The 26687-nt window shown below is 39.3% G+C and overlaps 2 protein-coding genes across 17 annotated transcripts in view; one reads left to right on the top strand and one right to left on the bottom strand.

The window, feature by feature from the left end:
• Window positions 1-14685, bottom strand: part of DCAF17 (DDB1 and CUL4 associated factor 17) — a 39285-nt gene extending 24600 nt beyond the window's left edge. For 3 of the 5 annotated variants that reach the window (XM_005671955.3, XM_013984269.2, XM_013984268.2), the window contains exons 1-6: window positions 14211-14685; window positions 13687-13790; window positions 8177-8267; window positions 4063-4199; window positions 3227-3305; window positions 1642-1744 (exon numbers count right to left, since the gene is read on the bottom strand). In XM_005671955.3, coding sequence (XP_005672012.1) covers window positions 1642-1744; window positions 3227-3305; window positions 4063-4199; window positions 8177-8267; window positions 13687-13790; window positions 14211-14336 — 640 coding nt within the window. In that variant the 5' untranslated portion in view covers window positions 14337-14685. The remainder of the gene's footprint in view (window positions 1-1641; window positions 1745-3226; window positions 3306-4062; window positions 4200-8176; window positions 8268-13686; window positions 13791-14210) is intronic. The other 2 variants (XM_001928016.5, XM_021076469.1) reach the window with 1 other exon arrangement.
• METTL8 (methyltransferase like 8) overlaps window positions 14822-26687 on the top strand; it is an 87264-nt gene continuing 75398 nt past the window's right edge. For 8 of the 12 annotated variants that reach the window (XM_005671965.3, XM_005671963.3, XM_021076464.1 and 5 more), the window contains exon 1: window positions 14828-15069. The gene's annotated coding sequence lies outside the window, so the exon portion shown is untranslated. Of the gene's footprint in view, window positions 15070-15091; window positions 15586-26687 lie in introns of those variants that run through there. The other 4 variants (XM_001925591.5, XM_005671957.3, XM_013984274.2 and 1 more) reach the window with 4 other exon arrangements.

The raw sequence follows: 26687 nt of genomic DNA, 5'->3' as shown, positions 1-26687 counted from the left end.
AATAAAAACCAACTAACTCCAGAATTTTATCATTACCTGTTCTTTAAATATCTAATACTGTTTGATTTTTTAGACACATAAAAACCAAATATGTTAAAGACCAAATACATACAAAGACATTTAGCCTAGTTGACTGTAACGCTTTGCCCTTTCTGTCTCTCTTCTATGTACAGGATTATGTCATGATTCTCTACAGAGCTCTGGTAAAGAACTTAATTCTGTGCCTATTTTAATATTTAACAAAAGCCAACCAACATAGGCAAATATTCACAGCACTGAAAGAATAAGTGAAGGATCTTCATTAGAAATAAGTGAGGATCTGTTTCTGTTTCTACTCAAGATAAATCATTTAGTGATATTTACTACCCCAACAAATAGCTTAAAGTACATTCTGAGCCTGGCCTCTGGTTAGTCTTGTTAAGCATGGTAAGTGAAAAATTTACTTAAATTCAAATGACCATAATCAAAATCAGATCCCTCAAATGATTATTTGAATATGTAAGAATAGAAATAATTTATGACTTTGCTAAGTGTTCATTCCTGTTGTAAACTGTAATAAGTATATTGACAAGCACAAAGAGAACAATTAAATTCACTGAGTTGTGTTTTCTGTCACCTCTTAAAAGAATAAATACGGTTTGCTTTGTTCTTACTATGACTTTTTATTATCTTATCCTCATTCCTCACTTTAAAAAGGAGTAATTCCTATGTACTTTTCAAATAATGAACACTATAATAGACATTCTATTTTAAAATTTGGTTTAATCTTTGGAATCAAACTTAGGCTTTTCCATTTACTACCTTTAGGATTTCGGCAGCCACTTAACCTAGTTGAATACTTTTTATGTTACACTATTATCATATTCTGTAAAATATTCAAAATACCTGGTACAAAACAAACCATAAATAATTAACATCATTATGCCTTTATGCCGTTTAGTATATTATGCTTATATAAATTTTTCAAAAATACATTCATCTTGTTTGCTCATGAATATTAGTGGACACTCAAGATCTGGCCTCAATAGTATTTCTGGTGCTTAATTTTAGTAGACTAGACCAATAAATAACTATTTACCCAGTCTAAGTAACAATTTTTTTAAAGAAGAGTAGATAACTATTGATTCTTTTACTCAAAAGAAATATGCCCTTTCTTTCTCTCCATATAATCACCCTATAAATCAAGAAAAATGGCAACAACAAAAAAACCCAACACTGAATGAGTTGAAAAATTTACATATTTAATTCATAAAAAGGTAGAGCTATACCTTATAATTAAAATAAGGCTCTTTGTTGCAGCTTTCCACCTTTTTTAATGATCATTTTAACAAGCTTTGGAATATTCCCTCTGAAAAAAATACTCATTTCATAATTTTTTAAAACAGCGCTTTGTTAATGACCACAGATACTTAACATTGTCCACTTGAGAAACATAAAAACATGCAGAAAGATGAAGGGATGATTAGGCTCTCTTCCCGAATGTTCTCGTGTATTTTGATATGAAACAAACCAGATCAGCAAGCATTTATAGTTAATGGACCATTTCCAATCCACAGACTTAATAAACCTATCATTAAACAATGACATTACATCTCATTGTCAAAAATTAATATTACAATTAAATCAGAAATGAGTTCTTACCTTTTTGTTGATTTCCAAAATCCCTATTAGTGAGAAAGGTAGCACATGGAACACTGCAAGGTACAGCAAAACAGGCTGTTGAATGCCTGCCTAAAAGGAGAAACTAAAATCATAGACAGCTCTCAGGAGTACTTTACAACCAATGTTTTCCTAGTGCTTACCAGTGGGGAGAGGGAAGTGGGGAGGGGCAACATGTGGGCAGGGGATTAAGAAGTACAAACTATTACGTATAAAAGTGGCTATAAGGGTACACTGGTCAACTGGGGAATAAAGCCAATATTTTATAATAACTAGAAATGGAATATAACCTTTAAAAATAATGAATCATTACATTGTACACCTGTAACTTATACAGTATTATACATCAACAATACTTCAATTTAAAACAATTTTTTAAATTAAAAAAAAAACATTCTGGGAGTTCCCGTCATGGCTAACCAGTAAACGTACTCGACTAATGTCCATGAGGACACGGGTGATCCCTGGTCTTGCTCAGTGGGTTAAGAATCCAGTGTCACCAGGAGCTGTGGTGTAGGTTGCAGACTCGGCTTGGATCCTGAGTTGATGTGGCTGTGGTGTAGGCTGGTGGCTTCAGCTCCGATTCAACCCCTAGCCTGAGAACCTCCATATGGTGCAGGTACAGCCAGCACTAAAAAGACCAAAAAAAAAATCCCAAAAAACCAAACACTGCTTCCATGAGTTGAAAACATCCCTCTATCTACATAGCAAATTTACTTAAACAGGAAGATCTACATATTCAAAATATGTCCACTAAACCTTTAGCTCTTCAGACACTACAAAATGCATGACACACAAAAATCTATAAAAGTAAACCTAACAGTAAAAATTTCTTAACAACAAAATACATTTTACAAAAACATATTTTACATACTAAAAGCAAAATATATTGTATACACTATATGATTGTTATAATATAAATGAGTACATATTTACATGAATATAATATAAATATAGCATATTTATAATACATTATTATGCAATATAATTTATACTATAAATTTGAATTCCAATAGTAAAGAGCCTCATCAAAAGATACATAGTTATCATGGTTATATCATTTAACATTACAAAATAGCGTTACACTGACATGGCTAAATGAAATTTTAAAAATATCAACAGGAAGTTCCCATAGTGGCTCAGCAGTAACGAGCCCCACTGCATACATGAGGATGTAGGTTTGATCCTTGGCCTCCTCAGTAGGTTAAGGATCTGGTATTGCTATGGCTGTGGTGTAGGCCAGTTCCAATTCAAGCCCTAGCCTAAGAGCCTCCATATGCCATGGGTGTGGCCCTAAAAAAAACAAACAGAAAATGTTGAGCCATTTCTCTGCCTGAAGACAACAGCTCCCTTACTTTGAAGAATAAGGTTTAGCCAATTTCTTTTCACTATAGAATATAAAACAATCTTCCCCAGAGTGGCTTGAAGAGAATTTCTTAAATTGTGGTATGCAACTTTTATGGCGTCCTTTAGAAATCAAAGATCATCAGTTCTTTCATAACAAATTTTCAGACAAATTCCTCTGGAAACAAATTCTTCATTTTATTGAATGTTTAAAGATGTCTACCTGCCGGGCCAATGCTGAGCTTTTGTTTTGAGCTGACTTGATTGCAATGACTTCTTGAGGAGTATCCCAACTCAAGTATCTTTTGAAAGAATGAAGAAAAGTTTATTATTTGAGTCCATTTCCTTACGCTTAAAACAAAATAGATATTTTATGAGTGAACAGTTTTCAGTTACTTAAATTATAAAAGCAAAGTAATTTATTAAACAAATAAATAGCTAAAAGAATTCCCTTTAGAGTCTTCTATGCATTTATTCCTATTTAAAAATACACATATAATTTTAATCCTTCTAGAGTATCAATGAATAAAAATAGTTTCCATTTGATAATATTCAAAACTTAGATAACAAAAAAACTCCTGCTGTAGAATGTTACAAGTTACAAAATCATTTAAAATGTTACATTCACATTTGTATGCACATATTCACTGCAAAAATTTATATCTAATTTATAAAACTACTGGTTAAAATAACAGTTCTTAGATTATACGAGGTAGGTTATTTAACTGCAACAAACTAGCCTTCAAAAAATCTGCCATAAAATACATCCTACACATCCTACTTATAAAATACTACTTGTACAAAGGCAACTTTTCAAAAAAGGGTATTTGCCAACTACTAGAAGTTAGTTACTTATGAGGAATACACAGATAAATGATAAAATATCTCTACCCTCAGATCTTCAAAAGTAGTCATAAGGAGAGAAAAAGAGAGAATAGGTTAATAAAGTGAGATCCAGGTACACAATGGAAAACTTAAAAAAAAAATCTTGAAATATCCTAGGCCACAAATCTCAAATTTTTATAATAAAATTTTCAATAACAGAGTCACAGTTAATACCTGAATTTGCAATATGAAGCAAGATATATTTTCTCAAGGACTTTTCCGGTAGTTGCTGATATACGAAGTAGCCAATTATGAGCAGTCAGTGCTATGAGTGAGGATTTATAATCGGATGAATTGGGAAGCATTTCGCCCTTAAAAAAAGAAATGAGGTATAAAACTGAAACTGCTTGGTCATGAATGATCTGCAGTAATCCACCTCCAAAGAAAGTAACTAAACACTTAAAGCAATAGTCAAATAAGTAAAGAAGAAATATTAATGCACAAACACAGAATTAAGATAAGAAATATTAAAACTTGAGTAATTTTTTCACCATTAATTTCCTGAGTTTATTCATATAGAGTACAAAAACAGTACCAGTAATAATTTATTATTACTTATTACTACAACCTTGTAAATTAACTATGCTTCAATAAAACTTAAAAAATAACTTATTATAACTATTAATCAATCACTAAGTATTCAACAAATGTCAGCCAACTGTCATCATAATAACTACAGCAATAGGAGTACTACTAATGATGCTGCTGTGATAACAATGACAATAGCAGTAACAGTTCTTAAAACTACGTATAACACTAGCATAAGAAATTACGAGTCATCTGCTAGAATAGATATTTCTTTATTCCAAGTCTTGTTTTCCTTTTGCTAGAAGGCAAAATGGCAAAAGGGCAAATTAACCCATTGTTCACTGTGGCGCTACTCTAACCTCAAATGAAAAGCTAAAATCCAGAATCAAGGCAGCCAAAGAACAGAAATGTACCTAATTCTAAAGATAACCTCTGTCTCGGAAGTTCCCGTTGTGGCTCAGCAGTAATGAGCCCACTAGTATCCATGAGGATGCAGGTTCGATCCCTGGCCTCACTCAGTGGGTTAAGGATCCAGCATTACCCTTATGGTATAGGTCGAAGATGCGGTTCGGATCCTGAGTTGCTGTGGTATAGGCCAGCAGCTGTAGCTTCAATTTGACTCTTGGCCAGGGAACTTCATATGCAACAGGTTCAGCCCTAAAGAACAAAAACAAAAAAAAGTACCTCTGTCTCCAGTTAAATACTCTCAACAATGAGAGAGGAAAGCTGCCTAGGTGTATCTGCCCCTGAGGAGCTGTCACAAGGTGAAAGTCTAAGGCAGGAAGAGAAAGAGAAGCAAAGGGTTCTACTTTGATTTGTAAGGGAAGGTCTAACAGAAAAATTAAGAAAAGTTGAAATCAATCTATTATTTGGTTAGGCTGAAAAGTGAATAGAAAAGAATGTAGGTGTAGTTATTTATACTCCTAAGCTTTACCTCCCCTTTCAAATGTTAGGGAAAGAATCAAGGTTTTTTGTTGTTTCTTGGTTTTGCGTGTGTGTTTAAGCTTATTAGCTACTGAAATTTTATACTAAAATCATCATCACAAAAGAATGTAAATATTTTTATTATTTGGTGTCTTATTTAAGCATCATCTCAAGGAGAATTTAAAGCTTTTAAAAATGTACCACTCATACCTTGTTTCCTTAAAATAAAGAATTAGGTAGAATATATAATAGATTTGAGCTATTTTCCTAAATTAAAAGTTATATTTCGCACATTGTATCAGAAAACAAAGGTGCTAGTTTAAATGTAGTTTCACATCAGCATGTTAACAACATGCTTCATATGGAGTCCCTGTCGTGGCGCAGTGGTTAACGAATCCGACTAGGAACCATGAGGTTGCGGGTTCTATCCCTGCCCTTGCTCAGTGGGTTATCGATCTGGCATTGCCGTGAGCTGCAGTGTAGGTTGCAGATGCGGCTCGGACCCCGTGTTGCTGTGGCTCTGGCGTAGGCCAGTGGCTACAGCTCGGATTGGACCCCTAGCCTGGGAACCTCCATATGCCTCGGGAGCGGCCCAAAGAAATAGCAAAAAGACAAAAAAAAAAAAACAAAAACAAAAACAATATGCTTCATAGTTTTTCTTAGGGGAAAATCCTGCTTCACTTCAAATAAGAACAAAATGTTAAAGAAAGGTGAGATTAGGAATTAGTTTACTAGAAACTTTATTTTTGCAGGATTGCTCTAAATTTTTGTTATTTTGCACTGGTGTCTTTGAAACTTTTTCTATTAAGAAATCTGCCATCATGGAGTTCCCATCGTGGTGCAGCGGAAACAAATCCAACTAGGAACCATGAGGTTGTGGGTTCGATCCCTGGCTTTGCTCAGTGGGTTAAGGATCTGACATTGCCGTGAGCTGTGGTGCAGGTCACAGACGTGGCTTGGATCTGGCATTGCTGTGGCTCTGGTGTAGGCCGGTGGCTACAGCTCCGATTAGACTCCTAGCCTGGGAACCTCCATGTGCCACTGGTGCGGCCCTCAATGGACAAAGACAAAAAAAAAAAAAAAAAAAAAAAAGAAATCTGCCATCTTCTTGCCCTCACCAATGAGCATGGATTAAAAGACTGGATGTGGGGGTCACAATAGTTTTTTTTTTTTGTTTTTTTTTTTTTTTTATTTTCAATAAGGAGTTAGAGAAAAAAGCATAGATTTAAAGTTTTATTGATTTTTAAAAAGGAGCCTTTTAGGAAAAGAGAGTAACTGTCCAGGAAAACAGAAAGCAGCAGTCTAGAAAACTATAATTTTATGTACACGCAAGTCTTAAAAAAAAAAAAAAAAACAAGTTCCTATTGCAGTGCAACAGGATCGGCAGTGTCTCTGCTGCAGCTCCAAGATGCAGGTTTGATCCCCGGCTGGGCACAGTGGTTTTGCAATTGCAGCTCAGATCTGATTCCTGGCACAGGAAATCCATATGCCACGGGGTGGCCAAAAAAGGAAAAAAAAGAAAAAAGAATTTTTGTTTTTGGCTACACTCATAGCATGTGAAAACTTCCTGCGCCAGGGGTGGAACCCTTGCAACAGCAGCAACTGGAGCCACTGCAATGACAACGAGGGATCCTTAACCTGCTGTGCCACAAGGGAACTCCAAAAAAAAATTTTTAATAGTAAATTCAAAGCCTAGTCTCTTAACCTTTAAACATTATTTTTGGCCACAGATTCTGAGTTCTACTTTTCCCAAAAAACAGATAGCCAGATTTAGAGACCTGATTAATTTGTTGCAGCACTTTTTTTTTTTTTTTTTTTTTTTTTTGTCTTTTTGCCTTTTCTTGAGCCGTTCCCATGGCATATAGAGGTTCCCAGGCTTGGGGTTGAATCGGAGCTGTAGCCACTGGCCTACACCAGAGCCACAGCAACTCGGGATTCGAGCCACGTCTGCACATAGCTCAGGGCAACGCTGGATCGTTAACCCACTGAGCAAGGCCAGGGATTGAACCCGCAACCTCATGGTTTCTAGTCAGATTTGTTAACCACTGAGCCACGATGGGAACTCCCTGTTGCAGTACTTTTTAAGTGTGTTTCTTAGAACACTGATCTCATGAAAAAATAATGCTTAGAAATATATCTCAAAAAAGTTCTACAATGGAGTTGGGAAAATGGCCTTACAATCATCATACACATAATTATTCTAAGTATTATTATCATTATTAAAAGCTCTGAGAAGTAATTCTATAAATAAATTTGTTTAACCCTTTAAACAACCTAATTCTCCCAAGTCCTTAACCAAGAATAAAATGTTAACAGGTTATGAAAACAGTATTCTGAAAAATCCACATTGGGGCAATGCTAGTCTGATGGAATGAGCTTATCTATCATTTTATTTTTTATTTTTATCTTATTATTTTCCTAACAAGATACATAGAGGAAACTCATAAGAATCCACTTTCAAAGATAACTGTTGCCCTAATATTTTATTGTCTCAACATATTAAGTAGAATAATCTCTTAAATACTAAGAATAACTATAAACCAGCTTATATTGCTAATGAAACTTTTAATCAGTTCATAACTTTTTCTAGTTTTTAAGATTTATAAATGGTATCAAAAGTTAAAAATATATTCATAGTATCAAAAAATATAGCTAAGACCGAAATTATTTCATGAGAAAAATGACAATCAAATGACAAGCTCTCTTCCTGACTCCTTTCAAGATTTAAGAATAACTATGATACTTAAGTTTTATTTCTTTATACAATATAGTAATGATACTCAGTTCTTCCAGGCTAAAAATGTTTTAGAAACAAATGCTTAAAAACAAATCTTACCACTGGGCATTCCCATAATAAAGCATCCTCTATTTTTTCTGATTTGGAACATTTTGGCATTTCATAGAGTTTTCTTGGCTCTGATGCAACACTGAAGGAAAAAAAAGATTATTCTTTATAAATGAGAATGTTTACTCAGATTTGCGTGGGTTTTTTTGTTGTTGTTTTATTTAAATTCAGAGATTCAGAATACCAAAAATACAACTTGCTACTTTGCTTTCCCTCTTAACTAAATGTTAACATTTCTTCTGATCATGACTGAAGAAAAATCTAAAATATATAGTAAATTACACTATAAAACCATCCAAAATAACAGTTACTAACATTTTGGTTTATTTCTCTCTAGTTTTTCCTTACATCTATATACCTACCTGCAGATCATTTTCCAAAATTGGATACTGAATTCTTTCTTTACCCTTAAACATTTACTATTAATATCTCTGTGGAATTCCATATCATTCCAACATTGTAAAATGAAAATTAGTTAGAGAGTTGTTTTATTTCAAGATGAAAATTAGTAAATAAAAATGGAAATATTCTTTAAGGTCTTTTTTATTTCCAAGTTGCCTCTCAGAAAGGTTGAACAAGTTTACACTTCTGCTAATACTGAACACTTCATTTATTTTTTTTAGGGTTGCATGTTTGGCATACGGAGGTTCCCAGGCTAGGGGTTGAATCAGGGCTACAGCTGCTGGCCTACACCACAGCCAAAGCAATGTCAGATCTGAGCTGAGTCTGCATCCTACACCAGAGCTTGTGCCAATTTGAAATCCTTATCCCACTGAGTGGGGCCAGGGATTGAACCTGCATCCTCATGGATACTAGTCAAGTTTGTTTCCTCTGAGCCACAATAAGCACTCCTGAACACTACATTTTTGATATGAAAAAGAGTCCCTTACCTTTAATTTATACTTCTCTGATTACTACTGAGATGTGATCACAGATGTTTTCATTTTTTCAAACACATGAACTTTAAAATTAAACTATTTGCAAACGATTCTTAAGGTGATAATTTCATTCACCTTTGATGTTTTCTTACTGATTCAAAGATTTAAACCAGAGTTTCACAGGAATTAAAGCAAACTTATATATGATTTTTTTTTTCTTTTTAGGGTCACGCTCACGGTATATGGAAGTTCCCAGGCTAGGGGTCAAATTGGAGCTGCAGCTGCCAGCCTATGGCACAGCCACAGCAATGCGGGATCTGAGATGCATCTGCGACCTACACCACAGCTCACAGCAATGCCAGATCCCCGAACTACTGATCAAGGCCAGGGATCAAACCTGTATCCTCATGGATCCCAGTTGGGTCTGTTAACCACTGAACCATGAAGGGAACTCTGAAACCCTATGTATGATTTAACCTATGGGTAAAACACCTCTGAATGGCATATTAAAGAACTCTAATACTATTTATCACTGGATCACCAACCAGTGCCACTTACTCTGATTTTTTTTAAATTTAATTAGGAGTTCCTATCATGGCTCAGAGGTAACGAACCAAACTAGTAACCATAGGACAGGGGTTCAATCCCTGGCCTTGCTCACTGGGTTAGGGATCTGTTGTTGCTGTGAGCTGTGGTATAGGTCGCAGATGCAACTCGGATCCTGCATTGTTGTGGCTGTGGTGTAGGCTGGCAGCTATAGCTCCAATTAGACCCCTAGCCTGGGAACTTCCATATGCCATGGGTGTGGCCCTCAAAAGACACACGCAGTCACACACACACAAATTAATTAAAGCAGATACCTTAAAATTGGAAAAATTATGAAAATGGGCATGAAATGGACATTAAATTCCCAAAGAATTGGGAGCTCTTTTTGTTGTGCAGTGGAAACGAACCCGAATAGTATCCATGAGGATGTGGGTTCAATCCGTGGCTTCACTCAGTGGGGCTGGGAATCTGGCTTGCCATGAGCTGTGGTATAGGTCACAGACGTGGCTTGGATCCCATGTTGCTGTGGCTGTGGCATAGGCCAGCAGCTGTAACTGTGATTTAACCCTTAGCCTGGGAACTTCCATGTGCTATGGGCAGGGCCCTAAAAAGTAAAAACAAACAAACAAAAAACCAAATAATTACTGTTAATTTTGTTACACATGATAAATGACATATGCTCATATAGGAAGGTATGCAGATTTCCACTTTCAGCATGAGATCTGTGGGCATTGCTCCCCAGGAAAATTTTAAAAGGACAACTAATTAATATCTCCAAAAGTGCTCCTAGGACCAAACAGCAAACAGAAGAACATCTACTAAAATATCTACTAGAGTTCAGTAAAAACAGTGAGAGTCTATGGTGTTTGAAATAGGATGTGCTTCCTCCCCACCATTCTCAGCTCAGCAAGATGAAAACTCCACTCCAGACTGGAAGAGCCAAGAGCATAGGGCTCCCTCAACCCCTAGTTCCAAGAGGATCACCTTCCCTCGAAGGGTAGAATGACAGCATTTTTCATCCAGCCTCTACCACTTCGTTGCTGGGCCTGAGTCTTGGGTTAAGTGCTGTCAAGAGGTGGAACTCCCTTCTTCTGCCTAGCCCCAACTCAACACTACCAAAAAAACCATCGTCTCTAACTCCTGGTTTCTGGTCCATCACTCATGTTCTCACAACAAGAAAAAACTAAATAAACTGGAAAATCAACAACTCTTATGATGACATCAGAAAATTGAGGTCACAGGACAAACTGCTGCCCCCCACCCCAAATCAGAGAAAAAAGTAGATACCAAGAATCACAGCTTACTAGAAACAAAAACCCAAGGGTAAGTTGCTCGAGTCCATACTGAGGAGACAAAAACAAGGACACTAGAGAAAATTTTAGGCTCTGACACCTACAGCTACAGCAAACAACAAAACACAGCCTAACCCCTAGCCAGATAAACATAAATCTCACTCTAAACACCTATTTCCTGCAATTTCTAGTCCCTGATACGTCACGTGCAACTTTCAACAAAAAAACAACAAAGCATTCTAAAATGCAAAATACGAGATTGAAGAGACAAAGCAAGCATCAGAACCAGACTTAAGTGATGGCAGAAATTTTGGAATTATCAAATTGGGGACCCAAAATGGCTATGATTAATATGGCTAAAGGTTCTAATGGAAAAAGCAAACACATGCAGGAACAGATGGATAATTAAACAGAGAGAGAAAAAAAAACCCTACGAAAAATCAAAAGGAAATGCTAGAAATCAAAAACACCATAATACAAATGAAGAATGTCTTTGATGAGCTTATCAGTAGACTAGACATTGCTAAGGAAAGACTGAGCCTGAAGGTATGTCAACAGAAACTTTCCCAAACTAGAAAGAAAAAAGAATGAAAAAAGCAGAACAGACTAAGAACTGTGGGATAATTAGAAAATGTGCAACATATACATAATGGGAATAGCAAAAGGAGAAGAAAAAGAACAAAACAGAAGAAACACTTGAAATAATAATGGCTGAGAATTTTCCAAAATTAATGACAGACACCAAACTACACGTACAGAAAGCTTGCAGAAGGTGAAGTATGCTAAATACCAAAAATCTATACCTAGGCATATCATATTCTAACTGCAGAAAAGCAAAAACAAAGAGAACATTGTGAAAGAAGGCAGAGGGGAAAAAAGCACTTTGCCTCTAAAGGAACAGGGTAAGAGTTACACAGGACTTCACTTCAGAAACCATGCCAGCAAGTAGACAGTGAACTATTTAAAGCGATGAAACAAAACAAACCTCCTACCAACCTAGAATTCTGTGTCCTGGGAGGTTAACCTTCAGAAGTTGAGGAGAGGAGTTCCCGTCATGGTGCAGTGGAAACAAATCTGACTAGGAACCATGAGGTTTTGGGTTCGATCCCTGGCCTTGCTCAGTGGGTTAAGGATCTGGCATTGCTGTGAGCTGTGGTGTAAATCGCAGACATGGCTCGGATCTGGCATTGCTGTGGCTGTGGCATAGGCCGGCAGCTGTAGCTCTGATTGGACCCCTAGCCTGGGAACCTCCATATGCCACAGGTGTGGTCCTAAAAAGCAACCCCCCCCCCCCGCCCCCAGTGCTTAAAGGGAAATGTACGGCATTAAATAAAGATACTAGAAAAGGAAAAGTGCTTCCAGGTTAGTAAACACAGGAAGATTTAGGGAGAGTGGCCTGAACGCAGAGCCTGATCAAAGCTCTGTGCTCCTTTCCATATACCTTGTCCTATGTATCTCTCCCTTCTGGCTGCTCCTGACTTATGAACTTTTATAATAAATTGGTAATCTAGGGAGTTCCCGTCGTGGCTCAGTGGTTAACGAATCCGACTAGGAACCATGAAGTTTTGGGTTCGATCCCTGGCCCTGCTCAGTGGGTTAAGGATCTGGCATTGCCTGTGAGCTGTGGTGTAGGTTGCAGACACAGCTCGGATACCGCATTGGTGTGGCTCTGGCATGGCTCTGGTGTAGGCCAGCAGCTATGGCTCCGATTTGACCCCTAGCCTGGGAACTTCCATATGCCGTGGGAGTGGCCCAAGAATGGCAAAAAAACAAAAGAAATAAAAAATAAATTGGTAATCTACTAGGAATACAGCCAATCACAAATAAATCACATACTATGCAATTTCATTTTTTTGAAATGTCCAGAATAGATCAATCTATAGAGAAAGAAAATAAACTACTAGTTGCTTAGGCCTGAGAGTGTTGAAGGTATTGCTGTGATAGTTAAAGGGTATAGTGTTTCTTTCTAAGGTAATGAAAATGTTCTAAAATTAACCGTAATGATGGTTGCCTATATGAATCACCAATAGTTCATCAAATTCATTTTCATTGAATACTAATTTCAAGGAAGTAAAACTCATTGAATCATACACTTTAAATCAGTGAATTATAAAGCTGTTTAAAAAGAAGGAACGAAGGGAGTTCCCGTTGTGGCTCAGTGGTTAACGAATCCCACTAGGAACCATGGGGTTGCGGGTTCAACCATGGGGTTGTGGGTTCGATCCCTGGGGTTGTGGGTTCGATCCCTGGCCTTGCTCAGTGAGTTGAGGATCTGGCGTTGCCGGGAGCTGTGGTGTAGGTTGCAGACGCGGCTTGGATCCCGCCTTGCTGTGGCTCTGCTGTCAGCCGGCACCTACAGCTCTGATTAGACCTCTAGCCTTGGAACCTCCATATGCCACAGGAGCAGCCCAAGAAATGGCAAAAAGACAATAAATAAGTAAATAAATAAATAAGCATCTAATTATTAGATACCTGTATCTCTTGACTCTATCTTTTAAGCAGCATAAAATACTACATTGTACCCAGCAAGCTATCATTTTGCCTGCAACATGAATTCGCTATAAATTGGTATTATAGCGAATACCAATAAAATGAAAATGAAACCTCAAGCTTTAGGTTTAACAAGATTTTTAAGTTACACACATTTTATCCCCTACTCTTATTTTTGGACCCATTTTTCCATTCTCTTATTTCACAAGCACTAATGTAGGCATAAGTGTTTCCATAAATATTAGAGTTCAGATCAACAGTCAAATGAATTACAACAAAAATTTTCACCAGATACCTGCTGACACAGCATCGATAATTATCAAAATATATTCTTCCTCTCTCATAGGCTATAGGTGACTTGGAATGAGTCGTCCAAACATTCTTAAATTTAGTACTTTCCTGAAAGACACAAGGAACTTCAGTTTAGGAAATAACTCATAAGCTTCCACTCTGCACCAATTTTAAGTTGGATGGTTAAATTGACAGTTTGCAAAGTAATTTCATGTACTTTTTAGAAAACATTATGTTCAATGCTTCCTCAATCTGCCCTCGCGTTTTGGCTTAAGTGGAGTGATCGATTTTAGAAAAACTGTTTCTAAGAAGATATACGAAGGTTAAAACTAAAAGCATGCGGCGGTTCCGTTTTAATGGTTATTTACTAATCCCCCCGCTTCAAGGCCTGGATCACCCTGACCATCATGTGAGATCTTAAAAACGGGCTGTCCTGCAGAAAAACTGCACCCCAGCAAGAAGGCTTGACCTCCCCGTCGCCCCGTCGCCCCGCTGCCCCAGGTCCGGCTCCCGGTGGCGGGTGGTCACCTGGCACACCAGCGCCCGCAGGATGCCCAGGTTGGTCCTCTGCACCACGCCCGCGTCGCGCGAGAAGAAGCCCAGCGCCCGGCGACTTAGCCGGCAGCACACGTTGGGCTTCTGACTTGGCCCCATGGAGGCGCGGGCCAATCGCGGAGTTGTCCGGGCCCAAGAGGGGCGCGCCCCTCACTCCCGCGCAGAGCAAGGGCCCCTACCGCCGAACCTCCAGGCCCCAACTCCCTGAGGGGCCCAGGAAAAGGTGACACCGGGAGCCTGGCAGTGGGCGCAGGGCGGTGGGGCGAGGGGAGGCAGAGCCGGTGCTGCCCGTGAGTGGAGAAGTGGGAAGGAAAAGCAACTCCCTTCTCCGTCGGCCCCTCCAACGCTCTAGGGCTCGGGACCCGGCTGCCGACAGCGCGACGCCTGCGTAACGCGCGGTCGGATGGAGCCGTTCCCTCACCGGGAAATGTAGTTCCCAGTACACGCTGAGGGAGCCTGGCCTGTTCCCAGAACTACAATCCCCATCAGGCAGCGGGCAGCGAGCCCTTGCCCTGGCCCCGCCTTCAACCCACCACAGCCCCGCCCCGCCCCTCCTCCTGGGGCTGGGCTGAGTCTGCGCTGTAGGCCTGGCGCGCTTTTCCGGGTCTGCACGCGGCGCCGGGGGAGGGCCTGGTGGCTCTGTACTGCCGCCTCCTGGTCTCGGTTTCTTAGAATACGCCCTTCGCCCAGGGGTTCGTTTCTTGCCGCCCGGTACCCCCAAGCCTCTGAACCCCTGGACTCTTGCTTTGGGAGGCTCTGGCGGGACGCCGAGAGGGGCATTGTGTCGTGTGCGATCCCTTCCCCCCGAGGCAGCATCATGTGCTAAAGAAAGGTACGCCCTCGGCTTTCCCTTCAGTGTACTGTGAACGTTTTGGATGAGATGTATAGTTAAACATTTGGGATCAGTAAACACTGCTTTTGTGTTATGAGTTAGTGGTGAAGATGCTGGCATTCCCGCCAAACTGGAGTTGAATTACCCTTTACCAGAGGTCTGCCCTGCTGTGGCCCTCAGAGACGCGGGCAGGTTTTGCAATAATTGCTGCATTTTCCTTTCACATTTTACTCCCTCCTTATCGGGAATGAAATATCACATATTTACATTATTATTGAACTGCCCGAGGCATTCCAGTTTGATTGCTCTTAAGTAAAAGATGACTTTGTGACTATCCCTGCCTGTAGGTCAGAGTTCCCACTACACTGCATTTTCAGCAATCTTGCACCAGACTTGTCCTATTGCTCTGCTTGTGAGTCCCTTGAGGGTGGTGTCTTTGCATTTCCCACGTGGCCTCTTGTTCAGAGGTAGGCAAGGCAGCAACTCCATCTGACAGAGCAAAAAGTACAACCCTGGGTGAGTGTGTTGGGTTAAGTGTTTAGGAAAAATTTGTCATATCTCTTTTTAACCCTGCTGAATTTCCTTTAGGGCCTAGGCTTTTGCTGATTTTTCATATCTTATTTACAGCATACTGTGGAGTGCTTTGTATATTTTTAGAGAGCGCTATAATAGTTAATTTGCTAATTCATGAATGCAGCTGTCGCTGAGAAAACTGGGACCCAGAAAAGATAACGGGATTTTCTTTGGCTGAAATGAAATTCAAATCATTGCTGAATTGAACTCATAATCTTTTTTCATCTTCCCCTTCACCCCCACTTATTTGTCTTCCAGTGGTCTTTATCTCACCTTCCAAGCCCCAAGTCACCCAAGGGACAGCCATCTTTTCCCTCATCCTCAACCAAGTACTTTTGATTTTGATATCTGTCTCCTCTTCATACCCCAGCATAATTTAGGGCCTCACCATTTTATCACATTATTATGTTAAATAGCCTCCTTTCTGCCTTACTTAAATACTTTCAATTCCAGCCCTCCACTCTGCTGCCAGAACGATTTTTCTAAAGCACAAATCTGTCATTTCCCTATTAAAGCTTTTACGTGGCTCCCAATCACCCAGAGCAGAATTTCTCAAACCCACGTAGATACCCAGGATTAACTTAAAATATGATCAGTATGTTAAATATATGCAAATATGAAACTGTATATAAACTCCTTATGTTGTATCTTTTGTACAGCTATAATGCTCAATTATATGTTAAATGAAGCAAAACTATAATACACATAAATTCTGATGATTGCTTGTTCATTGTTACCAATGAGACTGTTTTTGCTGGACCTATAATGCTCTAAAACAATCTTCACTGTACTTTGGGGCATAAATTCCTTACCGAAAAGCCCGTTTATATTGTCCTTGTGTTGAGAGATTACACAATGACTTCACCCCTTTATTTAAGCCTGTAAAACTTTCCTTTGATCCATATGTCATGATTTCATTTGCTCTTCACCTGACAGTCTCCATGTCTCATTATCCTGCACCAGTGACAAATGGTACCACTTGTTTGCCAGTGCAGTCCTGAACACAAACGTGTAAAATGAAATCTTGTGACAGTAATCAATTAAAAGGTGCCATCCAGGTGATCCAGAATATCCTTTTGTTCAAAAAAACTTTTTTTCTCTTTGGATTTTTATTAAATTGGAAATAAAAAACTTCTCTCGAGACATCTCATCACCTTGGGGCTACATATACAAATCCCTCTAGGTATGTCTAGGTCCCCTTATAGGACAAAATCTGAATGCCTTAGTGTAGAATACAGGGCACTCTCTTATCTGTATCTTGCCCCCATTTTCAGCCTCATCAGCCTTGCCCACATTTTGCTCTCATGGTTCTGATATGTTGCCTACTTGTTCAAACTGGGGTGCCTTTACATTGAACATGTCTTTGTCTGGAGCTCCCTTCTTCTCTTGTCTATTTATCTCAATACTCATCCCAGGTCTTCTAGCTCCACTCAGACACTTCCAGACCCCTCCGTTTTAGATGTAGTTTTGCCTCTTCTCACATGTACTTTGCATACACTGGTTGTGGCACTAATAGAATTGTTGTTTGTCTCTCTTCCCAACATATTGTGTTCAGAGCTGTCCATTCATTCATTTAGCCTCCTTATGCATTAACCACATTTTAGGCAGTATACTCCAGATGCATATGAATATGGAATGAATGAACTATTCTGAAAACAATGTTTGTGTAGGTTGTATTATCAGCAACTAAGTACTTGTAACATAGAATCAGATTTAGTCTCTTTATTTCCAAATAAATAGGAAATGACAATATTAATCAGAAGAAATAACATTTTAAAAACTTTAATCCCTAACAGTTTTACCTATAAAGTAGATATTTTCTTATTGAAGGTAAAATGGCATGAACATATATCTCTAGCTTAAGATTTGGAAATGACTTCTCTTAATTTGGGGCATAAAATAAACATTGGTGTTTGGTTTGTTTGATTTTTTTCATTCTGTGTCTGTGATATTTATGGAATACTTAACCATCCTTGCCATGATATTTTAAAGACAAAAAAGAGGAGATGTGAGTTCAGAAGTTAATAAAATGCTTTTTGTTTGTATGCTTTGTTTAAAGAGGCATAGTATAACGGAATAAAGACATAAGACACTCTGTTTATTAAGCCTGAACATTTGTTCAGAGACAAAGAAATTTGGACCAAGGTCACAAGAGGTCATTGATTCAACATGTAACTTTTTTCATCTACATTGTGCTGGGAACTATTTTGGCATCGGGTCGAACAGGGAACAGGGAACAAGTTCCTCATGTGTGGGGGGAGATAGACAATAGATTTAAAAAATAAGATTTTAAGGTAGTTGTAAGTGCTGTGAGGAAGATAAAACAGGGTGATGTGCTCCACAGTGAGTGGTTGGGAGCCCTGCTGTAACCAGAATGGTCAGAAAGGCCTCTCTGAAAAGTGGACTTTGGAGCAGAGCGCTGAGTAATGAGGATGATCCCATCTACACAGAACTAAGGTGTGAGTAGTCCAGACAGAGGGATGCTCCAGTGCAGGGTCCCCAAGGCAACAACAACATTGGTTTATTCTCAAACTGTTAGAAGGCTGGTGTGATTCTATAGTGTGCATGAGGGAGGTGAACTTGCAGAGGTAGGCTGGGACCGAGTGACGTCAGGTGAAAGGAGTTTTGGATTTTATTCTCTTGTGATGGGAAGCCGTAGGACACCTTGAAGAAGAGAGCGACAGGATCCCATCTGTTGTAATAACATCATTAAGGCTGTTGTGTGGAAGATGAACAGCAGTGGGAAGAATGGAAGCAAGGAGACAGGTGGCATTGCATTGGTCCCCATAAGAGATAATAGACAGACTAGAGTGGTAGCAAGAAAGATAGAAAGAAGGGACCAGATTCAGGATGTGTGTATTTTGAAAGTAGAGTCGATAGGACTTCTGATGTAGTGGATATTAAAGATGAAGAAAAGGGTCAAGTGAAATCATAATAAAGCATAACCACAAACAATCTACCCCAAACTCCCCAGAACAAATGGAAAACAGGGAAATGCTCATGATGTGGTATCAGTGAAATGATGCATAGGTTTTATTATACATTCGCATTATAGACATTAATGCTGGCGAATGTTAGGATCTGTCCTGTGGTTGGGGCATGTGGGGAGAGAGGAATAAAATCAGGTCCCAGAAGTAGGCAGGGGTCAGAGCGTGTGGGACCGTGGTGGTGTGATGGATACAACATTCCCTTTCAGATATGGTTGGGTACAATATCAGGGACGAGAGTGAAGTTGAGAGACCAGTTAGCAGGTAATTGTAGTTTCAGGTGAAAGTGAGTCACTTTGGGAAATTTATTTTGAAATTAGCAAGTCTTTTGACCAATTTTTTTCTCTATATATTTTAATGATATGTGTCTGAAACTGTAGCACATTCATTCATTTACAAAAATCGGGAAGATTTATCTTTGAAGGATTGGTAGTGAAGTTCGCAAACTATTCCTCTTATTTGAAAAGATATTTTATTTATTCAAAAGAACATGTGTAGATAACATAGCTTAGCATAATGCAAATAATTATAGAATGAATACCCAGATAGCTAATGTCAACTTTAAAAAAAACAGAACATTACCTAAAACTTTGACATCTCCCATGTGAGGCTTCCTGGATCTCTCTTTCCTCCAAATAAAACATAAGTTTTGAATGTTTTTGAAGTGAACATCATATAAATGGAATCATATTGTATGTATGTACTCTTCTGCAACTTGTCTGTTTTTTCTTCAATGTTACACTTGACAAAATACCTGTAGTTCATTTATTCTTATTAATATATAGTTATTTCACTGTATGAATTTACTACAATTTATTTATCCATTTTCTCGTAGCTGGGCATTTGTTTCTTTTGGACTTTTTATTTCTAGAAAAGCGCTGCTATAGACCTCCTTCAACCTGTCTTTTAGTGTATGCATTAAAGAACATATTTGTGGAGCGAATTACCACAAACTAAGCAGCCTAAATTAATACCCATTTATTGTGTTTTTTTTTCCCTACACCAATAATCCAATAACCACTTGTCCCAGAACCATTTATTAAAGGGCTTCATTTCTTCACAGATACATGTCAGTCCATCTCTAGGTGCTTTTTTCTGGTCTATTTCTGTTTTTCTATTTCAGGGTTAATGAATCCTTGACCATTTTTATAATAAGGCTTGTTAGCTGGTAGAGCTTGTCCTCTACTTTATTCCTTTGCTTCCAGCGTGTCATTTCTTTTTTTTGGCCATTTGCACTTTTACATACATTTTAACTAATTAATTAATTAATTTGAGGGCCACACCCGCAGCATATGGAAGTTCCCAGGCTAGGAGCTGAATCAGAGCTGCAGCTGCCAGCCTACACCACAGTTCGTGGCAGTGCCAGATCATTAACCCACGGAGCGGGGCCACAGATCGAACCTGCATCCTCATGGATACTACTTGGGTTCATTACTTCTGATCCACAATGGGAACTCCCTACATACATTTTAAAATCAGCTTAAGTTCTGTAGAAACTTTATTGGAAATTTGATTGGGATGACATTAAGTCTACGTATGAATTTGAAAAGAACTGACATCTCTACCATATCAAATTATTCTATCTGAAGACATCCCTCTATTTATTTAGATCTTCTTTAGTGTCTTTATTTATTTATTTTATACTCCATTTATTTTTTATTTTTATTTTTTGGCTTTTTGCCATTTCTTGGGCCGCTCCCTTGGCATGTGGAGGTTCCCAGGCTAGGGGTCTAATCGGAGCTGTAGCTGCCAGCCTACGCCAGAGCCACAGCAACACGGGATCCAAGCCGAGTCTGCGACCTACACCACAGCTCACGGCAACGCTGGATTCTTAACCCACTGAGCAAGGCAGGGATCGAACCCGCAACCTCATGGTTCCTAGTCGGATCGTTAACCACTGCGCCACGACGGGAACTCCTCTTTAGTGTCTTTAAATGATATTTTATAATTTTTTCTCTTCAGCTAAGACAGCAGATAATTTATTGTACACGTGTTACATTCAGCCACAACTGAGAACAGAATTAGTCCAGAAAGTCACAGGTCCAGGGCAAAAAACCAAAAGGGACCATTTTGATATGAGCAAGGTGGGTCTCAGAGTGGTCCAGGCGATCAGAACGGTGAAAAGTTGTTCTAGACCCATTGAGACAAGTTCTAGACAGAAGGCATGCAGTCCAACAAATTGTACCAACGTCCCTGGCCTCTGGGATTTCTTTGTTTCTGATCCTGTGGCTTCCATGGTGTACAAGTTTACTTGGACCTCTGCCTCATCTTTCTTCTTTTGCGCTTCAGCCTGCGCGTTCGCTTCTTCCTCCACTTCGCTCTCATATGGCGCGGAGGTTTCTCAGAAGATGGCGCTAAGGGCGAGCGATATTTTATAATTTTTTTCTTAATGCATTGCATATTTTACAACTCCCTAAGTAAATTATATTTTTGGTCAGTGTTGTAAATGATAATATTTTAAATTAGATTTTTCTAAGTATATTTTGCTGTATATAAACATGTAATTGTCTTTGTTTATTGATCTTTTGGTTAGCAATGTTACCAAACTTTAATAGCAATAGTTGTCATTTGTAAGATTTGGGGGATTTTTCTATATAAATAATTATGTCCTCAGGAAACTGACGGTTTTGTTACTTTCTTCTCTCTGGAGCTCCCGTCCTGGCTCAGTGGTTAACGAAATCGACAAGTAACCATGAGGTTGCGGTTGGATCTCTGGCCTCACTCAGTGGGTTAAGGAACCGGCATTGCCACGAGCTGTGGTGCAGATCGCAGACACAGCTTGGATCCTGCATTGCTGTGGCTGTGGCGTGGGCGGGTAGCTGTAGCTCCGATTGGACCCCTAGCCTGGGAACTCCATATGCCTCGGGGGCCACCCCCCAAAAAAAAAAAAAAAAGGACTAAAGTCAATTCTTTTACCTTTTTTTCTCTTTCTTTTCTTACTACACTGGCCAGGACCTCCATGCAGTGTTGAATAGAATCAGTGATAGTGGACATCCTTGTGTTATTTATGTTTATAAATGGAATACTTCTAATACTTCACCATTAAGGATGATATTGTAGGTTTTTGGTAGCTACCTTTCATCAGGTTAATGAATTCCTTTTTCACTTTATATTTGCTAAAAGTTTTGTTCTTTTTTTTTTTTTTTTTTTTTTTTGCTTTTTAGGGCTGCACCTGCAGCACTTGGAGGTTCCTGGGTTTGGGGGTCGCTTTGGAGCTGTAGCCTCTGGCCTATGCCATAGCCAAAGCAACGCCAGATCTGAGTCGCTTCTGTGACTTACACTACAGCTCACGGCAACGCTGGATCCTTAACCCACTGAGAGAGGCCAGGGATTGAATCGCGTCTTCATGGATGCTAGTCAGATTTGTTTCTGCTGAGCCATGACGGGAACTCCTTGTTCATTTTATTTTCAGTCATGAATGGGTGTTGAATTTTATCAAATACTTTGTAACTTCTGAGATGACGTAATTTTTTTCTTGTCTGATAATGTGGTAATTACATAAATATATTTTCTGATGTTAAATGAAGCTTGAATTTATTTAAATACATTTTTGTGTTTTGTTTTTTTTAATCCACTGTGGGATTTGGACAACTGGTGGCTTCATTGCTCTCTCAGCTCTTTGTATCTTTGGTCTCTGAGTTCTTTTGGTCTCTGAGGATTTCTCTTTCTTGCTGGTTCACTGATGTTTTTAACAAGATATACTTTTCTAATGTATTTGTCCAGCCTTTTGGGAATAATTTATAGCAGAAAGTTTTTGGGGTATCAGGTTCACCAAATTACTAGACTAGAATTCCACTTCCTCATATTTTTAGTGTAAAAGCTTCCATTAATGCAACATATGATCACTTACCACCATTTCTGTCTTATCCTTGTCTCTGTATACAACCATGATCCTTCCTGTTGAAAACAAGGAAGTAAAGTTGTGTAATTGAAAGAGCATCACAGGGAGTTCCCGTCGTGGTGCAGTGGTTAACGAATCCGACTAGGAACCATGAGGTTGCGGGTTCAGTCTCTGCCCTTGCTCAGTGGGTTAACGATCCGGCGTTGCCGTGAGCTGTGGTGTAGGTCGCAGACGCGGCTGGGATCCCGCGTTGCTGTGGCTCTGGTGTAGGCTGGAAGCTACAGCTCCGATTAGACCCCTAGCCTGGGAACCTCCATATGCCGCAGGAGCGCCCAAAGAAATAGCAAAAAGCCAAAAAAAAAAGGGGGGGGGGAAGCTTTATCTAAAGAAGAAAAGTATTTGCTACTTCCAATGCACTGGCCAAAGAATAACTCACCAAACACCATGAAAAACTATGGTCACACAGAATCACAAAAAGAAAATGACAATTCTCCAGAAACAAAAGTTAAACTCATGAAAGATTGTGATCTGATAGAGAATTCAAAATAGATGCCATAAATAAATTCAGCGAGTTACCAAAAAAAAAAAAAAAAAAGAAAAAAGAAAGAGCATCACAGCAGGATCTAAAGGCACAAGTTGTAGCACCAACAGCATCACTTAGTAAGATCTTGACCAAGCCATTTACTCTTTCTGAGTCTCATTCAATCATCTGCTAAGTGGAAACAGAACTGGATTGAGAATCACATGAATTTATAAAGTTGTAGAGAATTTGGGGAGGAGAGAGAGTTGATTAGGTAGCACACAGAATTTTTCTTTTTAGGGTGGAGAAAATGATTCTGTATGATATAATGGTGGATGCATTAACACTGTGCATTTATTAAAACCTGTATAGCTTTTACAGCACAAAAGTAAACCTTAATGTATACAAAATTTAAAAAACAAGGGCAGTTCTATTCTATTCCAGGATAGAATGCATGCTATAACCAAAGAATCTAGCCTTATTACAAATGTATGTGGTAGCCTCAGTGAAAGAGGCCAAGGAAAAAGTGCTGACGTTAAGTAACTTTGAAATTGACACTGTAAAACTAAAGGCAGTAGGAGAACTATGCATAAGCACTGTACTCTAGTTGATAAAAGTTTCCCAGAGGGGTATGGGTTAACAATTCTGAAATTATCACACATGTGTCTGGAATTGAACAATTAATAACTGATGGTGGACGATGGGAACCAGGTTTTTTACTGGTGGAGTAGGAGGTTATATACAAGAGGAGAAGCCTAGAAGGATCCATGTGATAATGGATTAGAGTTGGCGACATTAGTATAAACTCTAGTTTAGCTTACTGTGGATTTAGATGGATACATATGAGAAGATTTACAGATGAAGATATTTGTATATATACACAGTTTAGTATACACATATATATTTACTTGCTTTGTCGGTCGAGAGGGCCTAGAAGCAATAACAGCCTAGTAGCAAGGGGCACACCCAGCATCCAGACCATTTCCAATAAAAGGAACAAACACATTTAGAGAAATGGCTGATTCTAGGACTGGGTCAAGGAATATACAAGAGCCTGCAACATCTCGTAGTGCCAGAAAGTAGGGAAGTGCCTCAAAATACAATGATAAGAGGGTGGCAAAAGGATATAGGAGCCAAGTGAAAGAGCCCTTGATGGCCAAAGCAGGAATAGTTTGAACAACAAAATTAAGTAGTTTTAGGTTGTAGCACAAAGTTTAAAATAAATATCTGTGCATCCATACTGATATAAAGAAATGAAATAAATGAGGGAGAAGAAACAAATCTCCCGGGCGAAAGAATTCCAAATGATTTTAAAAGGTGAAACAGGCAGTTCCCTTGTGGTGCAGCAGGTTAAGGATCCAGCGTTGCAGCAGCTGTGGTGTAGGTCACAACTGCAGCATGGGTTTCATCCCTGGCCCAGGAACTTCCACATGCCTTGTGCAGCCAAAAAAAAAAAAGGTGGAACATAATTCCTCCCTCCTTAAGTGTTGGCTGTGTGTAGTCACTTCTTGCCGAGGTAGACACTGTGTGGGAGTCGGGGGAGATTACAGTGGAGAAACCTGTCAGTCCCTACCTCAGCCAGTTTATCAGATTAACATCAACAGTGATAAGTCATGTGTCTCTCATGTACCCTTGATATGATGTGGTAAGAATGGCACTTTACCTCTGTGGTTTTCCTCCCTAAAACCCATAACCCCAGTCTAACATGAGAAGAACATCTCATAAATATTGATAAATAACTTATCTAAAGATCAGTACTTCTTGAAACTGTCAAGATCTTCAAAAACAAAGAAAGTTTGAGAAACTGTTAGAGCCAAGCATGCTCCTAAGGAGACCCAATGACGAGATATAATGTGTCCTAGACAGAATCCTGGAAGAGAAAAAGGACATTGGGGGGGGGGGAGGAAATCTGATAAAGTGTGGGTTTAAGTTTATAATAATTTGTTAATATTGACTTATTAATTGTAGCAAGTACACCATGGAATGTAAGATTTTAATAGTAGGGGAAACTGTCAGACTATGGGAGTTCTCTGTACTACCTGCAACTTTTCTGTAAATCTAAAACCATTCTAGAACTAAAAGTTTACTTTAAAAATGCAGCAGGGGTGTTCCCTTGTGCAGTCGGTTAAGAATCCAACATTGTTGCTGCAGCAGCTCAGGTCACTGCTGTGGTGCAGGTTCCATCCCTGCCTGGGAATTTTCACATACCATGGGCATGGCCAAAAAAAAAAAAAAGCAAAAGGAATATGGTAGATACCACTGTATAGAGGCAGCGTAGCTTTAGTGGTTAAGAAGATGAACCAGGAGTTCCCGTCATGGCGCAGTGGTTAACGAATCCGACTAGGAACCATGAGGTTGTGGGTTCGGTCCCTGCCCTTGCTCAGTGGGTTAACGATCTGGCGTTGCCGTGAGCTGTGGTGTAGGTTGCAGACGCGGCTCGGATCCTGCGTTGCTGTGGCTCTGGCGTAGGCTGGTGGCTACAGCTCCGATTCGACCCCTAGCCTGGGAACCTCCATATGCCGCGGGAGCGGCCCAAGAAATAGCAACAATAACAACAACAACAACAACAAAAGACAAAAAGACAAAAAAAAAAAAAAAAGAAGATGAACCAGTCTGCCTGGCTTCAGATCTCAGCTTCACTACTTATTAGCTTTGTGAACATTGTTACCCTAAGTAACTAGAATTACTTAACCTGTATGTGTCTCAATTTACTTATCTGTTAAATGAGGTCTTGGGAGGACTAAGTGAACTAATATATGTAAAGCATTCAGAGTAATGCCTGCCATATAGCCAGTACTATATAATTATTTGAATCTGTTTATCTTTACTGCTTTTCTTTTTTTTGTCTTTTCATCTTTTTTTTTAAGGGCTGCACCCTCGGCATATGGAGGTTCCCAGGCTAGGGGTCCAATCTGAGCTGTAGCCACTGGCCTACGCCAGAGTCACAGCAATGCCAGATCTGAGCCACATCTTGGACCTACACCACAGCTCACGGCAACGCCGGATCCTTAACCCACTGAGCGAGGCCAGGGGTCAAACACGCGACCTCATGGTTCCTAGTCGGATTCGTTTCCACTGCGCCACGACGAGAACTCCTCCTTTGCTCTTTAGTTTTGAGGATCTCTGTGATTATAGCTGAATTTCGCTGATTCTTTCTCCTTCAGCATACTAATTTTTAGCTTGGCACTCTGACAAAACAGTATTCATGTTTTGTTGGTAAGGTGGAAATCATTAAAGTTATAAAGAATAAAGAGAAAGCGGGACTAGAACTTGCTGGTTCCCAGCCCCAGTTTTTTGCTGTATGCAAGTAGTATCAACTGAGTGAATGCAGAAACTGCAAAACCTGACAGGATCTACTTTTTATGGGGCTAGACATGCCACACATTGAAATTCTGAAGTTAACGTTGTTGGTTTTCAGTAGATCCTCATTCAAATATCCACTTCCCTTATTAAACTGATGTTCTTTTAGGGCAAAACACTGCCTACAGGGCGCACCCTCAGACTGAGAATTCAGCACCTAAAATTTTGATGATATTTGAAACCAAATGGAATGAATGTATTATAGCAATATGTTTTGACCTTTTACTTCTCTGCCTAGTTTATATACCAACTCTTCAGAACACCCCTTATAGAATAGCATCTCAGGTAGAATTTGGAGTCTGGAAACCTGCCTGGAGTGTGGGCTCTGTGTAATCAA

This window comes from Sus scrofa, chromosome 15, assembly GCF_000003025.6.
Source record: "Sus scrofa isolate TJ Tabasco breed Duroc chromosome 15, Sscrofa11.1, whole genome shotgun sequence".
Taxonomy (NCBI): Eukaryota; Metazoa; Chordata; class Mammalia; order Artiodactyla; family Suidae; genus Sus; species Sus scrofa.
This window is presented reverse-complemented; position numbering and strand designations above follow the sequence as displayed.